The sequence below is a fragment of the Crocodylus porosus genome, unplaced genomic scaffold (assembly GCF_001723895.1).
Source record: "Crocodylus porosus isolate Cpor-Errol unplaced genomic scaffold, CroPor_comp1, whole genome shotgun sequence".
NCBI classification, from domain to species: domain Eukaryota; kingdom Metazoa; phylum Chordata; order Crocodylia; family Crocodylidae; genus Crocodylus; species Crocodylus porosus.
In genome coordinates, this window is record NW_017728931.1 from 57,429,801 (window position 1) to 57,457,487 (window position 27,687).

At 37.9% G+C, this 27,687-nt stretch overlaps 1 protein-coding gene across 9 annotated transcripts in view; it reads right to left on the minus strand.

Moving 5' to 3' along the window:
* ANKS1B (ankyrin repeat and sterile alpha motif domain containing 1B) overlaps positions 1-27,687 on the minus strand; it is an 837,577-nt gene that overhangs the window by 32,305 nt on the left and 777,585 nt on the right. For 6 of the 9 annotated variants that reach the window (XM_019545115.1, XM_019545113.1, XM_019545118.1 and 3 more), the window contains 3 exons: positions 15,343-15,417; positions 9,853-9,981; positions 7,738-7,809 (listed from right to left, as the gene is read on the minus strand). In XM_019545115.1, the coding sequence (XP_019400660.1) occupies positions 7,738-7,809; positions 9,853-9,981; positions 15,343-15,417 (276 nt within the window). The remainder of the gene's footprint in view (positions 1-7,737; positions 7,810-9,852; positions 9,982-15,342; positions 15,418-27,687) is intronic. The other 3 variants (XM_019545119.1, XM_019545122.1, XM_019545114.1) reach the window with 2 other exon arrangements.

The following is a 27,687-nucleotide window of genomic DNA, read 5'->3' on the forward strand; positions in this document are numbered from 1 at the left end:
AGTTTCATAGATTTTTAGGTTTGGAAGGGACCTATTAGATCATCGACCCCCTGCCTTGGGCAGGAATGAGTGCTGGGGCCAGATGACCCCAGCCAGGTATCTGTCCAATATCCTTTTAAATACCTCCAAAGAAGGGGATAGTACCACCTCCCTTGGAAGCTTATTCCATATTTTGGCAACCCTTGCTGTAAAGAATTTTTTCCTGATGTCCAATCTGAATTTGCTCTCTTCCAGTTTGTGGCCATTATTTCTAGTTACCTTGACGGGTGCCCTGGTAAACATTGTATCCCGTATTTCTTGCTGGCCCCCGATAATTAGTTTGTAGGTGGCCACGAGATCACCTCTCAGCCTCCTCTTGCGGAGGCTGAAGAGGTTCAGGTCTCCCAATTGGTCCTCATAGGGTTTTTTCTGTAGGCCTTTAACCAAACGAGTGGCCCTCTGAACCCACTCCAAGCCATCTACATCCCTCCTGAAGCGCGGTGCTCAAAACTGGATGTAATACTCCTGCTGTAGCCTGACCAAAACCTCCCTAGACCTGATTGTGATGTACCTACTTATGCAAGAAAGAGTGTGGTTAGCTTTACTTATTACCTCATCACATTGGTGACTTATGTTCATTTGTCTCAAGCTAATATGTCTTGGATCATTGGTAAGCTCTTGGAGCACCATCATGTCAGGCACAGAAGGCAAATTGCCTTTGCTGGACCAGAGCCAGCAGGATCAGTGTGTAGCAACTTATTTGGCTTGTGCAACATTCAGTACTGGAGTGGGTAGTTTAGTGTATACCAGACTTCTCTCCTTCAGATGATAAGAAATGTCCAAAGCTGTCTGTATGGCTGCCTGCAAGCAAATCTTGGTGAATGACTGTCCCACTGCCAAAAAGGCTTCCCTCAAGTCTGGGGGCAGCTTGTCTGTAGACAGCTTTTCACAGACTTTGAAATCAGATTGGCCAGGAGACCTTGATAGCTGCCCACAGGAAAATGCAAATTTGCCAGAAAGTATGGCTTTCTATCTAATAAATCGCTCATTTTCTGGCACAGTATCTCTGGGCATGTTCTTGCATTTATTTATTTATTTTTACTCTTTGCCCAAAGCCAACGCTATTAGGAAGGAGGCAGCTGGGTGTGTATATAAGTGTTCTATATCTCTGGGAGGTACCACTTACCTTTGGTTATTTTCATTGTGACAGGAGTGGCAGTAACTCTTTCATATACTTCTAGAATGATCATGCTACTCTCTTCGTTAATCCTACTGCCCCCCACAAATTCTCTGAGGCAGGGGATTCTCAGAGGGACCACCGTATTATCAAGAGATGAGGAACAGGGGTCAAGGTACCAATGCTTATGAGACACAAGCTGGTGGTAGAGCAGCTTCTGAGGCTGAGGACAAACCCGTTGGGTCTTGAGAAAGTCCACTGATTGTCACTGGAGTTTCAGGGGAATTTTGAAGGTAGTGACATGTCAAGAAATGGTACAGAGGGTCCCCATGCTAATAATGGCTCCAGTTTAAGGTCTGGTGCTAACGGTCCTGACAAGACCAGTGCTGATGTTGAGATGCCCACTTCAGCAAGCGTGATTGGTTTCTGTGTGATGAGCAGATCTGCTCATGCCACAAAGGGAGGCAGCATTGTTGGCAGAATGGACACATGACTGATGGGGCCAAATACATTGGACTGGAAATCAGTATAGTCTTACGTGGTTTTTTGGCTGGCTTGTTGCTGGCATGGTAGAAACTGAGGTTGAGGGCTCAGTGACTTTTCAATTCTGAGAAAGTTGATTCCCTGGACTGCTGTCCTGTTGTTGAATTGTTGGTGCTGAGTTTCTGAGTTTCACTGGAAACTACTTTTGATTTGTGAATCTCATAAGCAGAATGGTGGAGAGTAGACTCAGGATACTACTTCAAGGACCTCCAACTTGAGGATTCCTTTTTAATTCCCCTTAGTTTTATTCTCACTAGAAACAGACTTCTCTGGTATTGCTGCTGATTGTCATGGCATGTCTACTTTGACTCTCTCCTTGTGGAGGGGTTATGGGTCAGCTTCAGACCCTGAGATCCCACAAGCTTTCCAAGTAGACTTGCATTCCTGAAGTCTTGTTTCCCTCTCTTTCTTGGTCACAGAAGTCGAAGATTTCCAGATTAAACATTTCCCTGCGATATGGGAAGGCACTATGTCGAGGCCTTTATTATGCCAACATGGACAGCAACAGCTCTGTCACAAAGAAGATGGTATTTAAGCAGGGGCTATAAAAGGCCATATTGTGTTAAAAAGAGGCTTAGTCTTCTCAGACAAAATAATTTGCTTAAACTAGAGAGCAACTACTTTGTTTACTTTGCTTAAGTCTCTATCTAGAAAGAAAACTTACCAAAAGCTAGGAAACTATGGTAAAAAACCGCAGTTGAAGACTATGAAAATAATCCATTTCCAGCTAAAGGATGGTTGAGACAAACTGAAACATGGGAGATATGCAGCCATTCTTATGCTCCTAGTGAAAAGCCCGTGGAAGAGTGGAGCAGTCTCTCGGCACCCACTGTGGACCGTGCATGTGGACAATCACTAGAAGGACAACTGTTTTAAAGGATAAAGGCTACAATGCATTCTTTCCTTGTATTTCCTTGAAATGGTAGCCCAGGGTCTTGCAATGTAGAACCAACTGCAGTATAAGAGTCAATATAACTACACAAAAAGCAGATTATTGAAGTTATACTGTATCAGCAAAAATAAAAAGAATTATAGTTTTTGAAATAAGCAAACAAATTATTCCATTCTGAAACGTCAAATGCCTTTTGTATTCGCATCAGGCATAACAATGCTGGCAGAAATTAGACTATTTCACTTTATACATGCTGGTATTTGGAATTACTTCATTTTTATATTAGATATTAGCTATAATGAGAGGTCTATTCCTGTCAATAGAATAATAATAAATACTAAATATCTAAAACGTGACCTACACATAATGATCTTTTAAATATAAATAATGCAAAACACTTCAGTTACCATATTTATTCAAATCCAAGACAAAAGTTTCCCCCAGTGGTCTGGGTGGGGGTAAAACAAGTACAGGCAAGGGACAGGGGACAATGGATGGTGGTCTGGCCCCTCATTGCTTGCTGCTGCTCTACCTGCCACAACAGTGGGAGGGGATGAATATAAGACAACTGTCTACTAATTAGATTATATATATGGAAAATTATAACAAATATAATATTCCATGTATAAAATCTAATTATTGGATGGGCTGTCATAAATTCAAAGTAGACTTGATATCAGGTAAATACGGTAATTCTTGAAAAGCTGTGTATGTATCTGCCATCTAGTGTGATAAATGCTGGGTATTATTTATTGTATTTGAGCACCAAATTAAACTGCAAACTGTTTATCTGCTCATGGGTTTTTTTTCTATGCTTATAGCTTTTGCTTGAGCCAGAACAAAGTTCACCTCAGAGACATATTTTGCAAAAGCCAATTTAATTAGCCTGAGATGAGCACTTTAAATTGGTATCTGACAAGTGCTGCTCCTTTGCCACAAGTTGTCAAGTATGATTTTTATTAGTTTTGCTTTACCTTAGTCCTATAAAGATGCGAATAGTGCACCTGCAGAGGCTTCAAATGGGTCCTGCTATAAATTAGATAAAGTTACAGATCCCACATTTCAGGCAACAGAATCATTAAATCTTTCATGGTGGAGCACACAGAGAGGGGTAGATAGGGAATGCTTTGCTATGGGCTTTTTCAGCACATTGTATAATCTCATCTCTTCTCCCTGCTCTCAGAATCAGCTGGAAGATACCAGGGAAGTCTTCACTATTTTCCTCCCCCCGCCTTTAAAAGTGAAAAGTTGGGTAAGGAGGAGGAAAATATTTGGACCTTAATAAAGAGGAGTCTCAGTTGTCACAATCAGGACAAACACTCTTCTGCTTATCCTTCTCTTTGGAGGTGTGAGGACTAAACCATAAGACAGCTAATTAGCACAGTGCTGTCCCTAAGCTCACACAGCTATACTCTTCTAACCCCAAAGTTTGTGTGCTATGATTCTTGAGTTTTGGGGGTCTCTATACAGTTCCACCTTGCATTATTTGATGTCAATGCATTAAAGCATTTAAACACATGCTGTGATGAGCTGCTGGTTCAGGACCCTAGACCTTGATTTGCCACACACAGATAGAGCTTCATGTTGCCCAGAGGCACTGGAATCGAAAGGATATATCTTCTTGCAAATGTCCCCAGATACTCCAAGGGTTTGTTTGGTTACCATCTGTGTAATTAGTTGTTCATCTTTAGGGCTTTATGAGTACTGGCAGTGAAGTAGCCTAATTTGCTGATATGTCCATAGTGGTAATAAGAATAACACAGTCCTCTTTGGCTGGTCAGTATTCAAGAAATTTGGATGGGTGTACACCAAAACACAGCCCAAGGTAGAAAACTGGAGTTTTCCCCATTCCAGCTGGACCTCTCCCCCATCAGTTTATTCTTTCTTCCAATTTCAACATAGATTTGAAACAAAGGGAAATGCATCTGATCTAAGGGGGCACGTTTTAATATTTCCCACTCGATGCTAGAGATAAAGGTCCTTAACTTCTTGGATGTATCTCTCAAGTATAATTAATAAAACAAACCTGGGCCAGGACAGTAAGATTTAATCTCCAAGTATCAAAAGGTCACCTTATAGCAGGTGGAGGATAGAGATAAGGAGGCCATGCTAGGGTCTGCAGAGGGAGGGAGAGATGTTTAAGAAGAGACAGCTGAAAACAAACAGAAAACCATAAAAATAAATTCAGTCCTGGAGTGCAAACTATGTGAACAAGAGAAAAAAAAATATAATCCATCTCTTGGGTGCAGTTCTCGCCAAACAGCTATAATTCTGGGTGAGTGCAAGAGCTGTGATAAGCTCTCAGAAGCAAGCAAATCTGAGATATGGGTGAGAATAACAAAATGTATAAACCTTGAGGGTCATGTTGAGATCACTTCTTGAAGTATCTGTACAGTTTTCCCAAACAAATCCTCCATGTGACTGATTGTAGTATCGTATAAAATTGGGAAGAACTATGAGTGATCAAGAAGGGGAAACCACAAGAACAAAATACCGAGTATTTGTGATCCCTCTTCCAGCTAAACAATAAGAGGGAGTTTTAACATCTTTGGGCCTGTTTGGGGTTGTGATGTTCCCTCCAACCACATTGAGGACTAGAAACCCAAGACACAAAAAAATACACTAAAAGCAACACTCCAGCCCTGGCAGGGGTTAGATTACACTACTTGAAAATGGTTTATTTCCATTCCTAATTTTCTTGAGTCTATGAAGGATTAAGGAAGAACAAGATACTTTTCTTTTTTATGGGTCCCTTTCAGCCTCGTGCATCTACTGACAGGAAGTTAACATTCATCAAGGGTGTACTAAAACTACTTTCAACAGAATAAGGTCAAAGGTATGTACTGAAAGACAAACTAACAAGAATTCTTGGCACCTAATTTTCACAGATCCTTCTCTGGAAACAAGATCTGACAGACTCCAAGAAGAGTACCTAATACTTATTTCATTTATAGCACAAACTTTAGCAAGTTCTAAACTTTAGGAATGTAAAAAGAAAAATATGAGTTAAGATAATGGGCCAAATTTTGCTCTCTGTTACCCTGGTGCAATCTTTCTGAGTTTAATGAGATTGAACCAGTGAGCAGAGCTCTGTACCTGATGAGCAATCAAATAATACATTAAATTTCACATTTTTAGTCCATTTAAATTAAGGCAAAAATAAATTATAATAAAGCTGTAGTGCCAAAGCAAACTTAATGAGCCATAAAATACAGTAATGCACATAAGTAATTAAGCATCTTGGGACCTAAGGACAACTTTGGACAATTTGTCCTCTTAATTCAGAGATACCAACATTCAGCATATCTAATGAAGGGAGAAATGTTTGGAACAAACACTGCATGCTATTTCCTCACTGAAAGACGTTCAGACCAAAGCAATGATCTTCTCCCATTAAGTCCATGAGCTTTTTTGCCACTGACTTTAACAGAAGTAAGATAAAACTAAAGAAGTCAGCAGAATAGATTAAATCTTAAACAGAGAATCAGTATTTTTATGAAAATGGTCCTTGCAAAAGAAAAGTAAAAGAAAAAACAGAAAATAAGGATGCTAACTTAAATTGTTTTTAAATGGATATTTATAGTGATACTAGTTTTAAACACAACAGAATAATATTTAATTGTATTAAGCTTTGTAACAATATAATTTTTTCAGTCTTATGGGAAACCTGAAATCCTTATTAAGCTGATTTTCATAGCACTCATCATCAAGATATACATAAATCTGAATCAAAGCACTGGCACTTTATAAACACTTATCAATTTACAATAGCTTATTTATAACATTTTTTGATGTTGGGTTTCTGAGTTCAATCAGATGATAATTTATTGAGGAAGTCATGTTACTGAAGTGTCATATTCTGCCCTCAAATATACATAAGCATATTTCTGAAAAATGAAGTGGTTGGTTTGACCTTCCCCATATCTCTTAAAAACACACGCACATTTGTGATTGTAGATCCTTTAAAAGTAGGCCAGTATTCCATATACCAAAAGTGGTTGTTTTCAAACAAATAGGAATTATTAGTATGCAGTTGGTTGAAAAAAACCCACAAATCTTGTGGCAATTTAGTAAGCATAAATTACTGTCAACCTTAACTAAAATTGGTTGTGTGGAAGCCTGAGAACTGTAGATGTTTAACCAATGAACAGTTGTCTGACTGCATGACTTTTACACCTTTTCTAACTGCATAACAGACTCAAATGCTAGTTTAGCATTCAAGAGGCATTATGCATGGAAGACATAAGATTAATAAATCAATGTACAAGTTACATTCATCCATATAAGTAATTTTGCCTCTGCATGCACTTACTAGGCAATTATATTTTCCAATTCACTTACCCACTCCAGATTACCACATATAGGTAAATACAGCCAACTGGAATGTGCTGAGAACAAACTGTTACAACCAGGCAGGTATTCTGTAGCGCGACTGTTTGTATTCTGTATTTCTTTCAATATTATGCCTATCTGATCCAGACTAGCTTTCATAATCATTTCTTTAGCAGCCAAAACGAGACACAAGAACTACTCAAACATGCCTTTGTTAGTCTGAAAAAAACCTACCAGTTTTTCTGCTAAAGAATAAAACAGTATAAATCTCTTAGTGTGATCCTATAATCGTGTCAAATCGTGAGTAACTTTACTCATGTATGTGATCTTAGGATGGGATTGCCTGTGTGAATATCACTTACAGGCTGAAGTGACTGCATAATCAGGCTTTATGTTAGGAAATGTATACTAGTGAATACGTTAATGTTACTTAACAAGTCAGTTCCAGTTAGTAGGCTAGATCTGCATTGCCATGTGTGAGGCATCAATTCCTTCTTATAGTAATATTAAAAACGTTTTTTTCACTAGTAAGTGTCAAGATAAGTTCTAGAAAAAGTACTTTAAAATATTTCTAAAGAATTGAGAGTAAATGTGGCACAAAAATTCCTACATGTAAGTTTTACACCTGATGTAGGAATTATATCTGCATAAATTTAAGATAAAAGGTAAGAATGGACTTTCTGTTAAATACCAATATGATTTCAAGGGCAGTGAAAAATTATGAATAACAGAGACATAAATATAAAAAGAGGTAACTTTAATTCAGTAATCAGTATTTATAATTGTAATTATGGTTATATATTTACTAACTTACCCTCATCTTTGCACAGGCATCCTGTGTTGATTCTGTGCCTCTTAACTCTTTTACCAGCATAGAACCTAAATACTAAAATAAAAATACATTCAATTTTCTGTAGCTAAAGCAAACAAATCTAGAAAATGTTCCTAAAAATCTGACAAAACCAGCATGGTAACCTAAACATTTTATCATTTTGAAGGTTTTTTACTGTACTTCCTACAGAACATAATTTCAAATGGAGGCTGTACTCACAGTCTATAAAGCAGGAACAGAGAGAGAGAATTTATAAATAGCATATGAAAGTTGTTATAAATAGTTTATGTAGTTTCCTACTTTCTTCAACTTAAGAAGAAAGCATTACAGACACTGTCTTAAACTGCATCTGATTGTAAGACTGTGCATTTACATTTCCGTTTGCAAAAATCCTTTCACAATAAATAATCATATGGTTTTGGTAGATGATGGCACTGAAGCTGAGCTACGTGCACCTAATATTATACATAGATAGTTATAATATGCTGCTTCTAGACCTACAATCATAGAGTATTTTTAAAGTCTTTAATTCGCACCTGAATTCAAACCTGACAATACACTGAGGTGAAAGAGCCACACACATTTCAGGATAGACAGTTGTAGAGCACTACACACTGAGGATTGTTACACAGTACTTAACAGCTCGGATTGCAAACAAAGTGTTCCCCTTGCAACTGCATAAATATCATGGAGTTTAATTTTATTCAGAAAGGACTGTAAAACTTAAATCCAAGCATACATGTCATTCTCTGGTGGTTCTAAATCAACTCCCAGTAAGGGCCGGATTTTGTAGATTGAAGTGAATGGGCATTTTGCTACTGACTTCAATGATGGCAAATTAAAAACATTCAAAATGGAGAAATCTTTGAAATGAGTATATTTAAGCAAAAGCAGATAGACTTGCCCAATACTTTCCTGTATTTTCTTTGCTGTTACTGTACACCAGCTGTTGGAGGAATATTGGTCTGAGGTGTGCCCTCTTTTCCTATGCTTTAACTCCTGCACGAGATGAGGCACAATTCTGTCCTTGCTCTCTTCTGAAAGCAAGGCAAGGCTAGCAATCTTTTGATAGTTGCTCCTAAACTTTACAATGGGTGGGCACAGTAGACAAAACAAAATTTAAAAAAAACCCTTGTCCCTTGCCCATGTTGACCCCAGTACAGAAAAAGAGGTCAAAGGAGAGAAATGGAAGACCAGTCTCAGCTTCAAGTATAGAGTAGTAACAGCAGGCTAGTCGTAGAACAAGTATCTCTCTCACCAGTTGAGGGGCAGAGGCAGTGTCAGGCTTAGCCAGCAGGAAAGCAAAAGGGAAAGGCCCAGCTTTCTATCAAGTGCTTGCATTCAAAGGAAAAGGAAGGAAGAATTCTTTGTCCTTGGGTTTTGAGTGTGCAATGAGAAGATATAAGATATCACCAGTACAGCTGGCTAGGTATCATACAAAATAAATGTGACACCCTTCTAAAAAGTGCCACAGCAACTTGGGCTAGCAAAAGCTTTGATGTCAATATTACCTGGAGCTGAGACACTATGCACATGAAGGATAAGATGAGCACAGACAGCAAAACTTTTCCTGAAAAAGCTGCTATGGCATTAGTAAGCATTATATGGAAAATTATGAAAAATATTAGAAAAACTATGTTTATTGGCTTCTGTCCACTACAAATAGGAAAAGGGGCCACTTGGAATGTTATCACCATTTGTAAGATCTTTGCCCTAGACAACAGACAATGTTAATATTTGACAATGATATGACATATTGTGCCTCTGACCAAGCAAGTTGATTAGCCTGGGGCATATGGTAGGTAAGAGAAATAGGGCTGTCTGGATTTTACTGTTACCCACAGGATTAAGACCATTTTCTGGTGGTGTCATTTCTTAGTTCTGATGGCTGCAACCCATTTGATAACCAAAATAATATTTCTGATGTTTACACCTTATTGATTAATTTTGTCAATTTTCTGGAGGAGGTGCTTTCATTTCATTAAGATTAACCTACTATAACTGAGAAATGTAAATTTAAGGACAGAGCTATCAAAATGTAGCATTAACATAATATAATCTAACCAAAACCAAGGTACTGAATTAACCAACACTTACAAATGCTTTATAATCACATGACTGGAAGATGAGTTTCTCTGGGTGATGTTGCCAGTACTGTACTGGTGTCGATGCTGTGGCTTCATTAGGAGGTCGTAAGGTAATTGAAGGTTCTCCCCAGTCTCCTGTCTGAAAATCATATTTATTCTAAAATGTAACATAAACTTCAGATAATTTTGCTAAAACTTACCTATCACCATACCCAAATTACACTAGTTGTGATTTGCTATATATGCACTTACACAACTAAAATATTAAAATATAACTTTTACAGCAAATTTTCATGATTTCGTTTATAATGCAAAAGTCATCCGGTATAGACTTCTGCAATGCTTGAATCCAATCTGGGTTTTTTTGTTTTTTAACAATTAAATAACAAAATCCTTAAATTATTATTTTTAAATGGTTTCTTGAAAGAGACATTAGAATAGGAGTTCTTGGAAAAAGCCATAAAATCAGAAAAATCCTATTCATATTAAAATAAGGCTGCCATGTTTTGCAAGCTTTTCTATACAGCTAATACATTTTCTATTATCCTAATGTATATAATTGTTAATAATACAGTTTTCATTTTCCCATACTAGCCAAATAAATTGGACCTTGACATGGGTTATTATATATTCTTTAGCATGTAAGGCAAGAAAGCTAAATATGCTGATGCATATCAGTTTTACATATTAAAAAGCAAAAATCAATGGTGGAGTATATTTAGTCACAGTAGTGTGCCATTTAACAGGTAATCAAGAACAATTTGTTTCCATCAACAATAATCACAAATTCAAGATGGAATGAGTAAAATTCAAAATGTAATTTATTTTTACTTTTATAAGAATAGGTTGTCTGATTTATTTTACATGTTTTGTCTGTGTGAATGCATTGTTCTGTAAATAAGTGTTACTACTGTTTTATATAAGCTTTTCTCGATATCCTTACATTCTAATATCCTGAACAGATTGGGGTTTTTTTACTTATTTTTTATCATTACAGTCTTCCTTCTTTAACCTGTCTACATATTTATTTACTTTGCTCACCTATAGAGGTCTGCTATACATGTAACACAGTTTCCCTGTCATATTTAGTCTTTACATCTCTATGAATTGACCTAAAAAATTCTCCCCTAACTGATTTTTCTCTCCCCCCACTCACTCTTTCCTATGATTACTTCTTACTTTGAGTTTTGCGGCTTTTTTCCCCCAAATCTCTCGAGATATTGACTGTCTCTAATATTTTTCTTTCAGCTTGGTTTGAAACTGGCAACAAATTATCAGTTGGTTATTAATATTTAATTTAAATAATGAATAGTAGTATGTAATTCCATTAAGATTACAAAAATAAGTTAGGGAAACATTAAGTAATGTCAAATGTGTTGAAGAGTTAAATCGAAAACAAATTCAGAAGCCTGGCAAACAACAAATTTATCAATTAACTCAGGACAGAATAAACAAAACAAGAACTGTACATCCATTTTCATGTGTTCCACAATAATGAAAGGACACAAATTTGCACAACTCCGCAATGAAAAGCAATAGATAAATCTGAATACATCACTATTACCCTGCCAATGTGATAACTTAAAGTGAGTGTACATACATAACAAAATAAGTAGAAAGTACTTAATGCCGAGCTTATACCGCCTATCTACAGATGATACAGCGACTTCTGTCCGGCCTATTTAGTGTTGCCTTATACTTTGAAAATGTGGACTATTGAGTACCTAGACAGAGAGCTAGAATGATCTTGTGCAGAGATGAATGGGGTAAACTGTAGTGTTACAGGTCTCAGTTTTGGAAGAAAAGCAACTTTGTCAGCAGCTCCAATTATAGCATAGCATATTGTGAAATATCTACAGAACGTGTATCCTCTAAACTACAGATTTTTAAGAATCTCTCACTGTATTGAATCTGAATGTTGAAACTGGGTTTTGTCAGAAGCATATCCCCTGGAGAAATGCTGATTCAACTGGATTTTTTAAAAAAAGGGAAAGTTCTGGAGCCTGATTCTCTGAAATCAGTGGGAGGTTTATGACTGATTACAAGGGGAACAGGACTGGACCTTGAGTCAGTTTACAATACACCTAATTGTTAACCATTCAGGGGTGCCTAGATGAAAGAATACTTGAAATCCTTCTGCTTTTCAAAAACTTTTTTCAATAGGGGCTCTTAATGAAATAAAAATCTGATACATACAGGCATACTGCTCTGCAGGACGGAGTATCTCATGCACTTAGCAAGAGGATATTACCAGGCCTGATAAAACGATGGAATAACGAAGACATACAATTAAATCTTTAATCACAGCTTCCTCAACCCCGAATTGTTAAAAGGAAGAGAAGTGACACTCGGTAGTGCTCCTAAACTCCTTCATTGCACTAATGAAAAGAGAATTTGCCCCATATGCAGAAGACAGATAATAGAAAGAGACTGAAATGGGTGAAGGAGCAGTAAAATGAATAAATTACTTTATGGTTTGGACTACTTGTGCACAGAAGTTATTAAAAGCAAAAGTGATTAAACTTTAAAAGGTATTCTGAAACCAAGGTCTCTGCCTGCCCATGGAGAGACGTTGTAGCAGATATAATGTCTATTTCTAATCGATTTAATTTTTATAAGAGTTAGAAAGCTACAGTCAGAAGGCAATGAGAAATAATACTCAGCTAAAACAATGAACTCAGTATGATACATTTACATAGGGACTGTGCAGTCACCAGTTTTTTATATTCATTAATCTCTTTATTAACAAATACTATCACTTGACTGAAGTTTCTATTTCTTTTAAATTAAGACAAAATAGAATGGATAAAATTACTTTATCTGGGACTATAATAGTGGATCTAAGCACAATACATTTGAGAATAGAGGAACACAGAAATACAAAGCTATTGGGAGTTTTATGATAGTTGGAGTTGAAGATCTGTGCATTTACATCACCAGTTTTTGGAGCAGCTAATAAGGAATACGGCAATATTACACATTGTAAATATAGATTATTGTTGATCCATGTTTTAAGAAGTCATATTATGTTATACAGGGAGTCCCAAGATCCTCTTTTGTAATTACATAATACATTATGCAAGTCATACATCATATCCAGCTGAAACTATTTTTGGTCTCATTTCCTTTTGATTGTTTCCTCCCAAGCGTCTTATAATTTTAGGGCATGCTATTGCCAGCATTCTCTATCATTCCTAAAGTCAATGAAAATAATTACCATCTGAAAATATTTATAATGGAAACAAAGATGTGTGCATGAGTACAAGAAATCATAACCACCGTCCTTTCTTACTCCATCTATTCCATCCTGATGTTTTCACCTACACCTGCTCCATTATATTTACAGTTAGACTGCAAAAGCATCAGGATAAGACCATGTTTTTTGTTCTTATTCTGCAGCATAATAGTGCAGACTCTAAGATGGAGAAGAGGAGCACAGAGCTCTTCAGCTGAGTCACTCTACATTCAGGTGCTAAAATTCTGCACAGAAATGTAGGGTAATTATAGATGAATCATGTTAGCTGAGAAGTCCAATTAACTCCAGATAGACTGAAGGGGTGGGAACATCTCTCTGGGCAAGAGGAGGTCCTGGAGGGAAATTCAGGGACAGCCAAGCCTGGGAAGGAAGCTTATGCTGAAGAATCTGAGTTGCCAGTAATGCCAAATTTGAGTAAGTTTGGACATTTACTCATGAGCTGTGTTCTGGGATTTAGGCCCAGCACCCTTTCAGACACATTAAAAATGTTTGTAAACTCAGACAATGGGACAAAAAATTCAGTTTGGTTTTTAAACCACATGTGTTCTTTTTAAATCTTCTGTTTTTAGTTTTAATACTTTTATTTGGAAACTGAGAAGTAACCAAGCAATTAAAAACATGATGTAGAGTTCTACATAGTATAGGGTTGGAGTTAACATCTAAGAGGTAAACTGGAGAGGCATGTGATAAATTGATTCATCACAGTATTTTACAGTTTGCCAGATACCTGAGCAATTTATCACATGGTCTTGGGTGCACCAGCTGTACACAAATCTGTCTTTTGGGTTATTTTGTCACTCCAAACCTTCTCCCATCCCTTCCCTCCCAGCGGCTTCAGCCAGCCACTGTTGCTTTCCTTTCCCCACCTTGTAAAATTATCTCACATCAAGAGCTGGGATGACCAAGAACCTGGCCTTTGTCAGCAACAGCTTTTCTATCTTTGCATATCATAACTTTAAATACCAGCACCTACAATAAGCTTTTTAGTTTTCCAATGAAATGCATTACTACTGCTTTTAATTCTAGGAAGGACTGAGATATTTGACGTTAAGCAAAGTAACACTGAAAAGGTATAGAAAAACTAATATATAATTTTAAGAGTTCCTGCATGTATGTGAATTTTAATTTCTCTCATGCTTTCTGAGCATTTATTTAATTCCTGGTAAGGCATCGGACTGCAGAAGTAGATAGATGTATGCTTTAATTCCCACAATTCTTTTTTTTTATAAACTCTCTAAAATATTAAAGATTAAAAATGACCAATGACAAAACAAGTTACAGGATTTTAGACCTGTTTTAGCAAGGGGTTTTTTTTTAACTTAAATATCTATAAGAAAGATATTTCTTATATCTTTGTACGTGTAAAGCTTCCTGTGAATCCAGATGTCTTGGTATAATAAAAAGTAGTTTTCAGAAAGACTTAAATATTTTCTTCCTGTACAAATTTTATTTGTTCTGTGGGACCAGCTAAAATCTAGTGCAATTTTTTTTACCTTTGGTTAAAAGAAAGCTTTTTTCATAGCTGTTTTAGAATGTATTACATTATTTATAATAACGTGGTATGCTTGAATACATGTGAAATGTGTGAGGCAAGTTGTCATTCTTCTCAAAGAGGTAGTCCAACATGGCAGTTGGCTGTCCCGCTTGGACATGTGTGAGCCTCTCTGTAGTCTAGCTGTAAAGCTAAGTGAACTATTGTGAGAGTTCTACTCCACATGTTACAACAGACATAATATTTTGTGCCACCCCAAGTAGCATTTGTAATTTTTTTTTCTGCAAAAATTACACAAATTCAGGGTGTCAGCAAGGCTGCATGTAATTTGCAGAAGTGGATTACTGCCAATGCAAAGATGGTGCACATCTCCAAAAGTCTGCCACCTAAGAGGGTTCTGCTGACTGTCAGGGAGTAGAGAGGGGACTGCACAAAACAGGGTGAAAGTGCACAGACTAGGCTATTTACATCTGTTTTCTTTGAAAAAGTAAGTAAACAAAGCAACCAGAAACAGACAGTGAAACTACCACAGTAAGTCTGAACTAGAATTGCCTCACTTCCAGTCATACAAAAACTAATCACACGCCATGATAAATGAATGTACATACACATAGTTCCAAAAAAACCAGTGGACAATACAAATTATTCTGCAATTTCAGCAACATGACACCTGTATATAAGTATTAACAACACCATAGCAACACATGAACACCCATACAGCGACAACATAGCCATTTATTACAATATCTTACATTATGAACCTGATGGATCGATGAGAAAGGATATCCTGCATTCTGGTTGGTCCATATCTCACAGACAGACGACTGCTGATATAAACAGAAAACTACATCTCATCTTATAAATATTAATTCAGCACAACTGCCAAAAAGCAGGAATAATTAAAAAAAAAAAGGAAGAAAAAAGGAAAGAAAATAATTGCAGCAACATTTAAAAACAAAACAAAACAACTGCCATTTTTGATTTATCTGTTGACAAAACATTTCTTGGACTGACTGGAAGAAAATATGGCATATTCGGAGACTTCAAAAGGTTTCAAATGAGAAGTATAATAAAATCATTTAATCAGAAATACTGGTGAGGTAAAGAGGTAAAACTAGGTAGATGGAATTTTTTAAAAAAGGTATATATAGAGCGAGCAAAATACACTGTTTTAGTTTATTTTTCCACCAGTCAACAATCCACCTCTATTCTGGTTTCTTTTTGAACTGCATTCTGCTGGTAGTTCTCAGTGGGAAGGGGAATGGGAGAAATCAGGCAAAAATATAGTAAAGGTGAAATAACTTTAAAATCCCAGTTGCACTGTAGCAATTGACAGAGAAAAGATTGCATAACAGTAAAGCAATTACCCACCACCTCCCTTCCCCTTCATACAAACACATACGACCAAATAATGATCTTCACTGCACCAATGCATCCCTCTGGAGCTATTTCAATAGGCAGGAATAGTCTGATCGTGCCCCCTCCACTATTGTACAGGTAGTCTGTATCAGCAATAGTAAAGTAAGGAGCATATTGCAGTAACTGTAGCAAAAGCGACAACAATATAGGCATTGGCATCTTTTACGTATTCCTTTATTTGGATGCCATTATCAAGAAAGCAACTGCGACATCACAAGAAATGCTAAGATAACATTTCATAGTAGCCAAGCAACTAAAAGAAGCACCAGACATGAGCACTGCCCACAGTATTTTGAGCAGGCAGCAACAAAAGGCACTAAACGTACATGAGAGAGGCAACTGCAGCATCTAAAATAGCTAGCAATTAATACATCAGTAATTTAACCACAGTATATAGAGCATAGCCAGAAACTAAAGACCAGCACCGGGGATTTAGTATCGGGTGTCCAAAAGTGACAGCATCCAAAAAGGCATAACCATCTGCAGGGAAGTGACTCTTGCCCTTACCTTTGCTGTCTGAAACCTGGACGCCTTGCTGGGTGATAGTCTAGGTCACTGCTAATATTTCTGGTTACTGGCAAGCTAATATCTTTCACCTGTTTTTTATTCCCCTCGAGTTTCCAGAAATTCTTTTTTAACTTTGAAATCTTCCCCCTGATTTTCAGATCACAGTTTTTGAAATCCTCCCATACCTCTTCAGTTTTTTTCTTCTGTATTTTGTTATTGCCAAAGTCACTTGCATAACTCAGCCCCACAGGACTCATCAGTGAGTTAAATAATTTGACACCCAGGATGGCTGTCACAGTTTTGATAGCACAGAATACTTAATGAAAGCATTGCCTTGGGTCTTCCAGTTTCTTCTGTGTTCACTGTGTTTCTGCTGCCCACCATAAAATGTATCCATCTGTATCTCTCACCCTCCTTACCTTCTCATGGTCATCCCACTACCAACCATCTTTACTGCATCTCCCATCAGCAGAGCCAGGAGCAACTCCTGAAAACATTTCTCACCTACATGAACCTACATGTCCTTAAGATGTTTTACGGAGTAGTGCCAATTCCTTTGCTTTCTGTTCACCTGGGGCTGGATCAACAAAGAATCCACAAGATGAGTTACGTGCTTAAGTTCTTTAAACAATACTCAGGGAGAGTTAGGCTCCCTGGAACAGGAGTCACAATAGCCAGTATACTGAGAGGGAGTCCCCCAAGACATTATATCCTACCCCTCTCAAGGATTTAGGTGCCTAAGCTTGATCTGAACTCACAACCCTGAACACTCTTCTGATAGCAGTGCCTAAGTCCTTTCTTTAGAGCATAGACTGGGGGGGGGGTCACTTATTTTTTTAAATGGTGGTGATGTTCTCATTTTTTCAAGACTTCAATGGTTAGAGCATTTACCCAGGGTGCATGAGATTTGGGTATATGCCTTCTGTTCTCTGAGAGGTTCAAAACGACATCTCTCACCTCTTAAGGAGAGGGGCCCAACTACCAGACTTGTATACTATTTCAGGGAAGGGATGGTCTGCATTCCTCCTGCTGAAGCTGGGTCACTTTGTCAAAGCAAAAATGAAAGATTCCATGGTTCAGAGAGAGGGAATAGAAAGGAGTGTAACTGTAAACCCACTGATTAGGGCTAGGCAAGGGGAGTAGAGGTCCCTGTTCTAGGGGTGGTTTTCATTTTACATTAATACAGTCATCAGACAAAATCTTGTTTAGGAAGAGCTAAATTGCACTCTTAGCTGAATTCAAAATTAAAAAAAAAATGTTGTTGCAATTCTATCAGGCAAGAGACAAGGTGGAGGTGTAAGAATTTCAGGGTGACTAATCTAATTCTACAAACACTATCAGGTGTGATAGTGAGCCCAATGAGGAGTCACATTAACAGGGCAACTCACAGTAGTCAGCCCCACTGTCAGAAGTAAGTAAAGGCTTGCATGCTTTGGGCCCACTATTATTTTTAAATGCAACAGTTATGATTCTTAAAGAGGAGCTTGCAGCCCTGCTAGCTAGCACCAATGGCAAGGAAATACCACGCATCTGTATGAGCACCCAGTGAGATGTGTCATTACCTGTTTTTCAGTGCTGCACCTATTAGTGTTTTACCAAGTAAGAAACTCAGGCACAATGCAGCAGAAATATCGATTTTATGGAACACAACAGATAAGTTAGGAGCTGAGATCTGTCACTGAAGAAGTTAACATTTAACATTTATTGTGTGACTCTTTTATGGCATCAAAACATGGAAATAACTTCAATCAATGAATTACAAGCAATTGCTCAATAACTAAGTTGCCTTCTTCCTATTTTGTAGCTGGAGGAACCCAACAAAGAAGAGAAATTAAGTGACTGTCCAAGCCTAGACAATTAGTCAGGGGAGGATGACTGATTTACCTCCCCCTCCTCCCCCGCTGCAAAAAAAAAATCCCAGAACATGTTATCTCAAAAAGAAGAAAAGAACAAAATTTGTAGGTACCATTCAATCTGAACAATAGACTTACTGCACACAAACAGAAATATATTTTGACTATATGTCAGTGATATAGAAGGATACGTGGAAAAAAAATAACAACATTTGAAGGACAAAAAAAATCATCAACTTTAGCTGATTAATATTAAATGTATACTTATTCTTTTGTTCCCGAAGAGAGAAATGAATACCAACAACAAACTAACAAAAATAAATCATGCAGATTTTTTACTTTTTTACTTTCATAAAACTATTCACCAAGAAAGATAGTGGTCAGTATTTCTCCTATGAAACTTCTCCTTTTCCCCCCACACAGTAGTGCTTATTTCTTTCAGATGCATCGTAGTCAGTCATATCAGAGATTGTTAGAATCCACCACCTTTTACCAACTCTCTGCGAATATATTCTCCTTGGCCTATAGACATCAGTCCGAGACATCCAGAAATGAAAAAAGTTAGCTCTCCTCTCTAAACTAAATCTTCTGTCTTTGAGCTTCCTAATAAATCCCGAGATGAGTAAATTGACACATGCAAGACAAAAAAAAATGGATACGTAAAAAGGTATTACTCTGTGACCTGGCAGAGTGTAAGTGTTCTCATAAAATATCACCTCTATCTAAAACTTATGTTTTCATTCTTAAGACTTCAAAGCACTTTCCAAATATGTATAAGCCTTTTTTATATCCATTTTATGGATTGGGAAATTGAGGCTAGCTCAAATCATTATCTTACCCAATTACCTAGAGAAAATCAGTGGCAGTCAGGAATAGAAAATAAGGGAATCTGAATTTCTGCTCCCCGGGTTCCCTACCCATTGGAACAACAGTATCCTTCAAACAAGTAAAAATCATCAAATTCAGGGTAACAGAGGAGAATAGCTGGAGCAGCCAACAAAAAAATCTGTACACCTCTTCTTTGTTTCTACTTTTATCAGAAATTATACAAATACAATTCAAGGAAAACTTCAACAGACAAATGAAGTCTCCACTGTTAAAATAATGATAGTGAACTTGAGATTTTTTAAGAATTTGGGAAGGTGGCCACTTTAAATAGTTGTCTGCTGTAAGTACCTTTTCTACAAAGCAGTAACTGTTGGAATTGAAAAAAAAATCTCTATCTTTGGTTGACCATAAGAGATTGGATGATTGGAGGTCCTGCAGACTTCATCAGGGAAGGAGCTAAAACACCAAACTATAATCAATCAGAGAAAATAGATCTCCAGCTGAGCAAATAGAGTTGGAAGAGTCCTCAGGAGATAATCTGTTCAATCACCTCCTCAAGGAAGTATCAACCCCCTCTAAACAATACTGGACAAATGCTTCTCTATGACTCTTAAAAGTTTCCAATGATAGATTCCACGACCTCTCTAGGTAATCTTTTCTGGCACTTAATCATCTTGGCTGTAATTAGACATTGCATTTGGGGCAGGCCTAATTGTCCTGGGTTTTGACCCATATCAAAACAGAAATGGCAGTCATTTACACAAGTAGCCAGTCCAAGTAGCATTGAAGCTCCTCTGCTGATAGGTGGCTGCCAAAAGCACATCCTGGCCAGCCTCTTTAAAGAGCGGCTCATAATAACCTTACAGATGTATCCCATAATGTCTTGGGAAAAAATAATAGCACATTTTATCCCACATACTTTGATGGGACTTGAAGTGGGGCAGTGGTCTTGTTTTGCAGGATCCTGGGACAAAATGCTCTTTTCTTGGGACAAATATAACTTCTATTTATAGTCTCTAATAGTTAGAAAGTTCTTCATAAGATCTAATCTAAAACTCCCTTGTTCTAATTTAACCATTACATTTTATTCTGTTCTCATTTGCTGCAGGGTACAGCTCACCATTGTCTTCTTTATAACAAACATGTTCATATTTAAAGACTATTGTGAAATCCCACACCTGCACCCTGAGTCTTCTTGGGCATCTTTACACAAGCTTTGGGGGCGGTGGGGGAATTAGACCAGCTCCAGGAGCTGCTCTGATTAAAGCACTGTCAGCACTGTGTATTCAGCATCCCATGCTTCAAAATGGCAGCAGGGACGCTTTGAGTAAAGCTCACTGAATGAGCTTTAGTTAAAGTGCTCCACTTGCCATTCTGAAGTGCAGGGGTGCTGAATACATGAGATGTGGAGGCTACTGGAGCGTGCTAATTAGCACATTCCAGCAGGCTCGATTAATTGAGTCTACTCTGATGCACTGTAATTGCTCCAATGCACTGTAATGTCCCCGCACATCTACAAGCACTCCTTTTTTCCAGACTACAATTTCCAAGCACTGGTATAGGGATGGACAGGAGGTACTCTGCTCCTCTTTTATGCAGCTATTGGGGGTTGGGGGCAGTCTATGTAACCTAATGAGGGTTACCTTAAATTTGTACCTCTGCTTCACTTTTGCAAGAGTGAAGAATCATCAGGGAACAAGTCTAACTTGCAAGTTTATACTACATTATACTCCATATTATATGTATTATACCCCATTATATCCTGGCCTGCCCCAGGACACCCTGTATACCTGAAACTCCTGAAGATGCAACAAACAGCTAAGTGAAGCTGGCTCTGTGCTATGTACAGCAAAAAGAGGGTATGCCTCTCCAGAAATGGTTGAAGTTATACCTGAGCCTAAAGGTGCTACTGGGCAATGTGAAACTGGACTGCGGGGGTGTAGGCTTAAATTATAATCTGAAAATCCAAAGAGCCCCTAAACTCCTTTTAATCCAAGTTATGGCTGGGATTAAAAAAAAGAAAAAAGAAAGGGTGTTAAGACATTCTGTATAGAAGATGGCTTTGAGAAATTCAGTTATTTCCTGGGCAAGTCATTTTAAAATATCTTAGATCACTATTTGGACCTAAAGAGCTGGCATACAGAGTAACTGTGATCTTGATTGACAGAAATGTCACTTTAATAACATCAGGAACAGAAAATATCCTACAACCTACAGTAGCCTAAAAAGCAGGCTCTCTTACTAATCTTTACAGCAAAGACATGGGAAAGAGCTGATTACCACATTTTATGAGCCATACCAAGAATTGGAGCTAGCGTGGTATGTGACCTTGATGCTAAAGTTTTAGAGACTCTGATTGTCAAGTACATGGGTCTCCCAGTTCTGGAACAACTTTGTGCTTTAGAAGATAGAGGAAGTCACTAGGGGAGTGGCTATTTTAGATTTAGTAAGTTAGATTCTTACTTATATGGAGTATCTTGTTGAGAATTTGATAGTGGAAAGTAATGGGTGAAAGTGATCACAAACAGATTCTAATGCAAAGAAGAAAGCAGAGCAATAGAATAAGGATAACAGGCTTAAAAAAGCAGACTTCAACCTGCTCAAGGGACTTGTAAGGATTATCTCCAGGGAAGACAGTATAAGTGATATAGGAGAGTAACAGAGCTAGCAGTTACTGAGAAAAACTATACTGAAGGCACAAGAGCAAACTATTTCAATGTGAGAGAAAAACCAATATGGCTGCATCAGGAGCTCTTTAAGGACCTGCACATCAAGAAAACAATTGTATGAAAAGTAGAAAAAGGTACATGGTTAAGGATATTATAAAGGAATAGCAAAAGCATGTATAGAAGGGCTAAGAGACAAAATGGGTTTCAATTAGCTAGGGCCATATAAAACAACAAGAAATTATTCTATAAATACATTAGAAGAAGTAAAATGAATACAAAGGAGTCCATTACTTAATGAGGATCAAGAGAAAATAATGGATGACAGAGAAGGCTGAAGTATTCAATTTCTTCTTTTCTTCAGCCTTCACAACATTTAATTGTGACCAGATAATTACATTTGGTTAAACAAGCGGGTTGGTACACAAGTTATACTAGGGAAAAACATTTAGGTAGGTTAGATATATTCAAATTGCCAAGACCTGATGAAATGCACTATAGAGTACTTAAGGAATTGCTGAAGCAATGTTTTAACAACTAACAATTACTTGCAAAAATTCATAGAGGACAGATAAAGCCTTGGAGGACTGAAGAGAGGCAAACATAGCACTTATTTTTAAAAGAAGAAAGAGGAAGACCCTAGGAATTAGAGAGTAGTCAGCCTAAGTTCAATACCTGGAAAGATACTAGAACAAAATTTTAAACAATCTACTTACGGTGTTTTATAAAAATGTAAAAAGAAACAGTCAACATGGATTTCTTAAGAACAAATGATAGCAAATCAATCAAATTTCCTTCTTTGAAGAGATAACCAGCCCAGTGAATAAAGGAAGAGGAAGAGATGTTTACAGCTTGATTTTAGTAAAGGTTTGAATACATTACATATCACATTACAGTCTCATGAGCAAACTGCAAAATTACTGTTTGGAGCAAAGATCTATCCCATGGGCCTGTTCTGGCTCTCAGAGCCAGATTTGTTCTACAGGGCTCCCCACAAGGTCAGAAATTTGCTGTGGCTGCCATTGTTTTTCCTGCCCCCAAATCTCTGGGGGAGTCCTGTGGGTCAGGTCCAGAGCAAAAATATATCATCTGGCCTCTGAGGCTGGAGATATGGTGGTGGGACAAGCAGTGGCTTTGGGAGCTGCAGGAAACAGCACTGCCACCACCAAGTTTTTGGCACCACGGGCAGACCTATGGGTCAGATGACAGGGCTCCATACTCTGGATCTAACCCATGTACTGGCCCCGTCCTCTGGATTCTGTTGATGGGGCTGAATGAGTTTGACATGCCTCAACTAGATAAAAATCACTGTAAAATGAGAGAGAAAACTAATCGAAAATCCACACACAGGAGGTAGTTACCAACTGTTCACTGTCAAACTGGGTTGGCATTACAAGTAGGGTTCTGTAACAGCTTGTCTTGGGCTTAGTTCTAGTCAGTATGTTCATTAATGGCTTGAATAACAGAATTGAGCATACTTATAAAGCGTGCAGATCAAACAAAGCCATGAGCAACTGCAAACCTGCTGGAAGACAGGTTTGGAATTCAAAATGATTTTGATAATTTGAGCCATGGTTCAAAAAATCATCAAGATCAAATTCAGTAGACAAGTGCAAAGCACTATGGTTTCAAAGGAGAAATTAAAATGTACAGATGTGAAATGAAAAATAAACTGTAGGCAGCAGTACCACAGAAAAAGTTGGGGGTTATAGTAGAGCACAAACTGAATACAAGTAAGGAACGAGATGTTGCAAAAAAGGTGAATCTCATTGTATGGTGTGTTAAGAGGTGTGTTGTACATAAGAAGCTGTTAAATTAGTCTTCTTCACCTCAGGTCTCATATGGAATACTGTACACATTTTTGGGTACTACACTTTTAAAAAGATGTACCCAAACTGGAGAGCTTTCAGAGGAGACGATATGAATCGATAAGAGGTTTAGAATATGTGGCTTAAGAAAGGCTGAAGAGACTGCGTTTGTTTAGTTTAGAAAGAGAAGGACGAAGTCGGGGAGGAGGAGGGAAATGTATTAACAGTCTTCCAATATGTAAAAGGTTGTTATAAAGCGGACAATAAATATTTTTTGTCCACATATAGTGGGAATAGGACAAAAACAGACAAACCTGGCTTGGCTTAAAATTAAGATGATTTAGGTTAGGTACTGGGAAAATGCTTTATGAGAGTAGTCGAGCACTGGCACAGGAGAATATGAGCTCTTCCCTGGAGATTTAAGTATAGACTAGATACAATTCTGTTAAGGTGGTCTAATTATACTAGGTTCCGCTTCAGTGCAGGGGCAGAGACTAGATGACTAATGAGGTCCCTTCCACATCTATATTTTACAAAGGGTGGTGCAACTCTGACCATCACATCGCCTTCTGCTTAATCTGAAGGAGTCCCATGAAGGTAGATCTCTGCAGAAAAAGAGGAGATGGGCAAATTATGTGAATGTATAACAGAACTATTCCACTGTTCTTCCTTCAGGCATACCAAACAATGAATATGAATGATCATCTCTAAGAACCTGGAAGGGCACAATGCACAAAGCTTAAATCTGCCATTTTTACCTATGACCACAAAGCCCAGAATGAAAACTAAAGTGATACAAATTATAATACTAAGGAACACTAGCAATTAAGGGACTTTGCATGCAACCCACAGGAAATCAGTCTGGGTCTACCATAGGTCCTTAGAATTGGTGCTGACCAAAGGAAGGAATAACTGACACTTATAACCCCTGCTCCAAACATGTTGGTGAGTCCCAAAGGAGAGTGGTTGCTGGAAGATCCCCAATGCTCTGCTACATCTGACAAATGCTGCATCTTACACAGTAGAAATATTCAAAAGTTCTGGTCAAGAGCAAGCCCTTTTGAATCCATAAGGGAAATTAGAATGCATTCTTCTTCCTTTCTGATAGCTCATCAGATGAAGAGGACCTTTGGAAAAGCACAGACCTCCTGGAAGTGACACTTCGGTAAAAAAAAGGCCAGTCATTACTGTTATTAATAATACTACCTAGCTCTTATGGAGTGCTTTTCATCAGCAGTCTCAATGGACCTTACAAAAAAAATTTGGTATCATTATCTCTATTTTACATATAAGAAAACTAAGGAACACAAAGGGGAAATTACTTGCAGAAGGTCAGCCACCAGACCATAGCTGAGGAAAGAAGAGAACCTAGATGACCTGATTTCCAAACCAGTGCTGTAACCATTGGACAACACTACCATCTAATATCTGCTGCAGAAGTACGTATCTTATTGTCCTTTAATAAAAAGAGAGCAAACTGCTTTACTGTTAGCTGGTTGAAGTTGTCATTCATTGGACTCCAGTCCCCAGGATGGAGTTCTCTGTGCAACCAGTTTGACTGAAACCTGAGGTGAACCCATACCTGCTAAAGCTCCAGTGAGTGCAAACTGATTTCAGGTTAATTTCCAACAAGTTAAATGGGAAGTAGGTCTCTTTCGAGTGGAATGGGGGAGGGCTTGCTTCAGCTACTTTCTCTTAGTTCAAGTAGACTATTGCATTGTCTGACCGAGGAAAACATGCCAGATCCCTCCGAGCAAGGAGATGCATCCTTCCTGCCTGGAGTTCTAGGTCACACGCCTGCGTTCACTTTCTGCTGGGATAACTGCTGCTCTCTCGGTAGAAACTAAGAGCTCACAAGCATTTGTTAGATTTCTTCTGCTGGGATTCCTAACTGTGTAGCTGCTTTTTCATGGTCCTGAGTGTTGTGACCCTGACATCAGGGAAAGATTCCCTGAATGGAGGGGAGGGAACAGTGGGTCAATCTTTCCCCGTGGTCTGGGAAAGGCATGGGGATTTTCTCCTTGAAGCTCAACTCCCCCTAAAGACCAGAAGGAGTGAAGCAGCTGCTGCTCCCCATGGCTTCCCCAGACTGGGATCACCACAGTAAGGGGAAGGCACAGAAAGCAGGAATGCCTGGACATTACCTTTCCTGAAATTTCCACCATTAGAAATGAATGCCTGTTCAAACTCCTAGTGAGTATAGCAAATATTGAGTGGCTGCCTGCTTCCCCCGTGCTGCATTGCTACTAATGAACCTCAGGCCAGTATCTTTACATCTGGGTAAATTATACCCAGACTGGGAGCCTTCACAGACTGTCAGGCTGGGCTTCCTATGTCAGTGCTCAATGCTAATAGACCATCAGCATCCCAACTGCTTGATGGTCAAAAACTTGGAGCTAAATTTCCATTAGGGCTATTCTGTCTCTGTGCAGTTGATGACTAAGATTGAAGACACTAATAACTTATTTCTGATAAGAGTCTGAACAAACATATCCTATATTTAAGATAAAGGGTCAGTAACATTCAGTAATAGGTCCCCTAAATTATGTACCTATATCCATAGGCATCTCAGAAAGTGGACATCATCTCAGGAAAGCACCCTGAGCGCCCACTGTAAGGCTGAAGATACTGAAGCATAAAGCTCTGCTCTAGATACAAGCTTCTTCAATTTTTTAACTAGACATTTGTTCCTTTAGTAGAAGGACCTACCACCTCCCATTGTTTTTTCATATCATCTTTACAAAAGCAAGAATTGTACATCACAAGGCTGGACTGAGGAAAATAAACAGTAGATGAATAATTATATATTTCTCCCCAACTAGGTGTACTAAGTATGGCATTAATTCATATCATTTGCACCAAACAGCAATGTGATACGGTCTTCTGAGACTCCATGCCCTAAAGCATTATGCATATGTAAGGGTCTGTCAGAAAGTAATGCCTCCTATTTTTTTGTCAGCTAAATGTTATTGAAAAGAATGTTAAACTCACACAAAAATTTTGCCATTTATATAATTGGCTTCTATGTGCCAATCCTAATCCTTCCATGAATTACAAATATCCAATTTCACACACTAAAGTAGGACTACATTAACTAGAATGGCTTTACTTTTTATGTCCATTCCATTATATTTTAGTGAGCCTTCAATCTGAACAATAAAAATTGAGCAAGGAAAACAGAGTCCATAAAGGCTTAACATGAAGTTTGCATACAGTTCAGTCCTTGGTACTAACTTCAAAGAAGAAATTTCCTAGATCCAAAATATGACAATTCAATTTTTTTCCTACTTCTTTGACATGTGCAAGAATATCCTTCTTCCCCTCGTATACAATATTAAAATAAGCAAAGACTAAAATAATAAAATAAACAACAATGTCCTGCAGGCTTTGATATATTTGTAGTCTAGTTACTAAAGTTTCTTTTGTTGTCTGTGGATTCTTTAATCCTAAAGAGTTAGATATGAAACAATATGTATTAAGGAATTTAACCATGCTACCTTTTCCACCATCACTGATTCTTTCCATAAATATTGGCTCTTCTTTATATCAGAAATAATGCTGGTTCACAAGTCCCCTGATTTCAGTACAATTCTTTTCACCGACTACTGTGGGCCCTTTAATCTTTGCCCAAATAATTTCAATTCTAATTTCAAGGGTTAGTAATCTTGAGTGCAACTTGAGATATTTTAAAATAAGTTGATTTGATCATTAGTTTTAGGTTCAACAATAAAACATTTCCCTCTACTATGAAGGGACACAGACCAATCAAGATGACGCAGACCAATCAATCCCTTCTTAAGCATATTTTGCAGCTATTTTATTTTATTCTGTCTTTCAAGGTCTACAATTTCACTAGGAGTTTTGAACTCTGGGATTCAGAACCCCATGTTGGCTTGAAATACAATAGGATTTAGGTGCCTTAATTGGCTGGGTGCCTAAATTGGTTGAAAATCCCAGCATTAACCTATTTTATTTCCCTATAAAATAAACAGAAAACCATTTGCAATCTATCATGG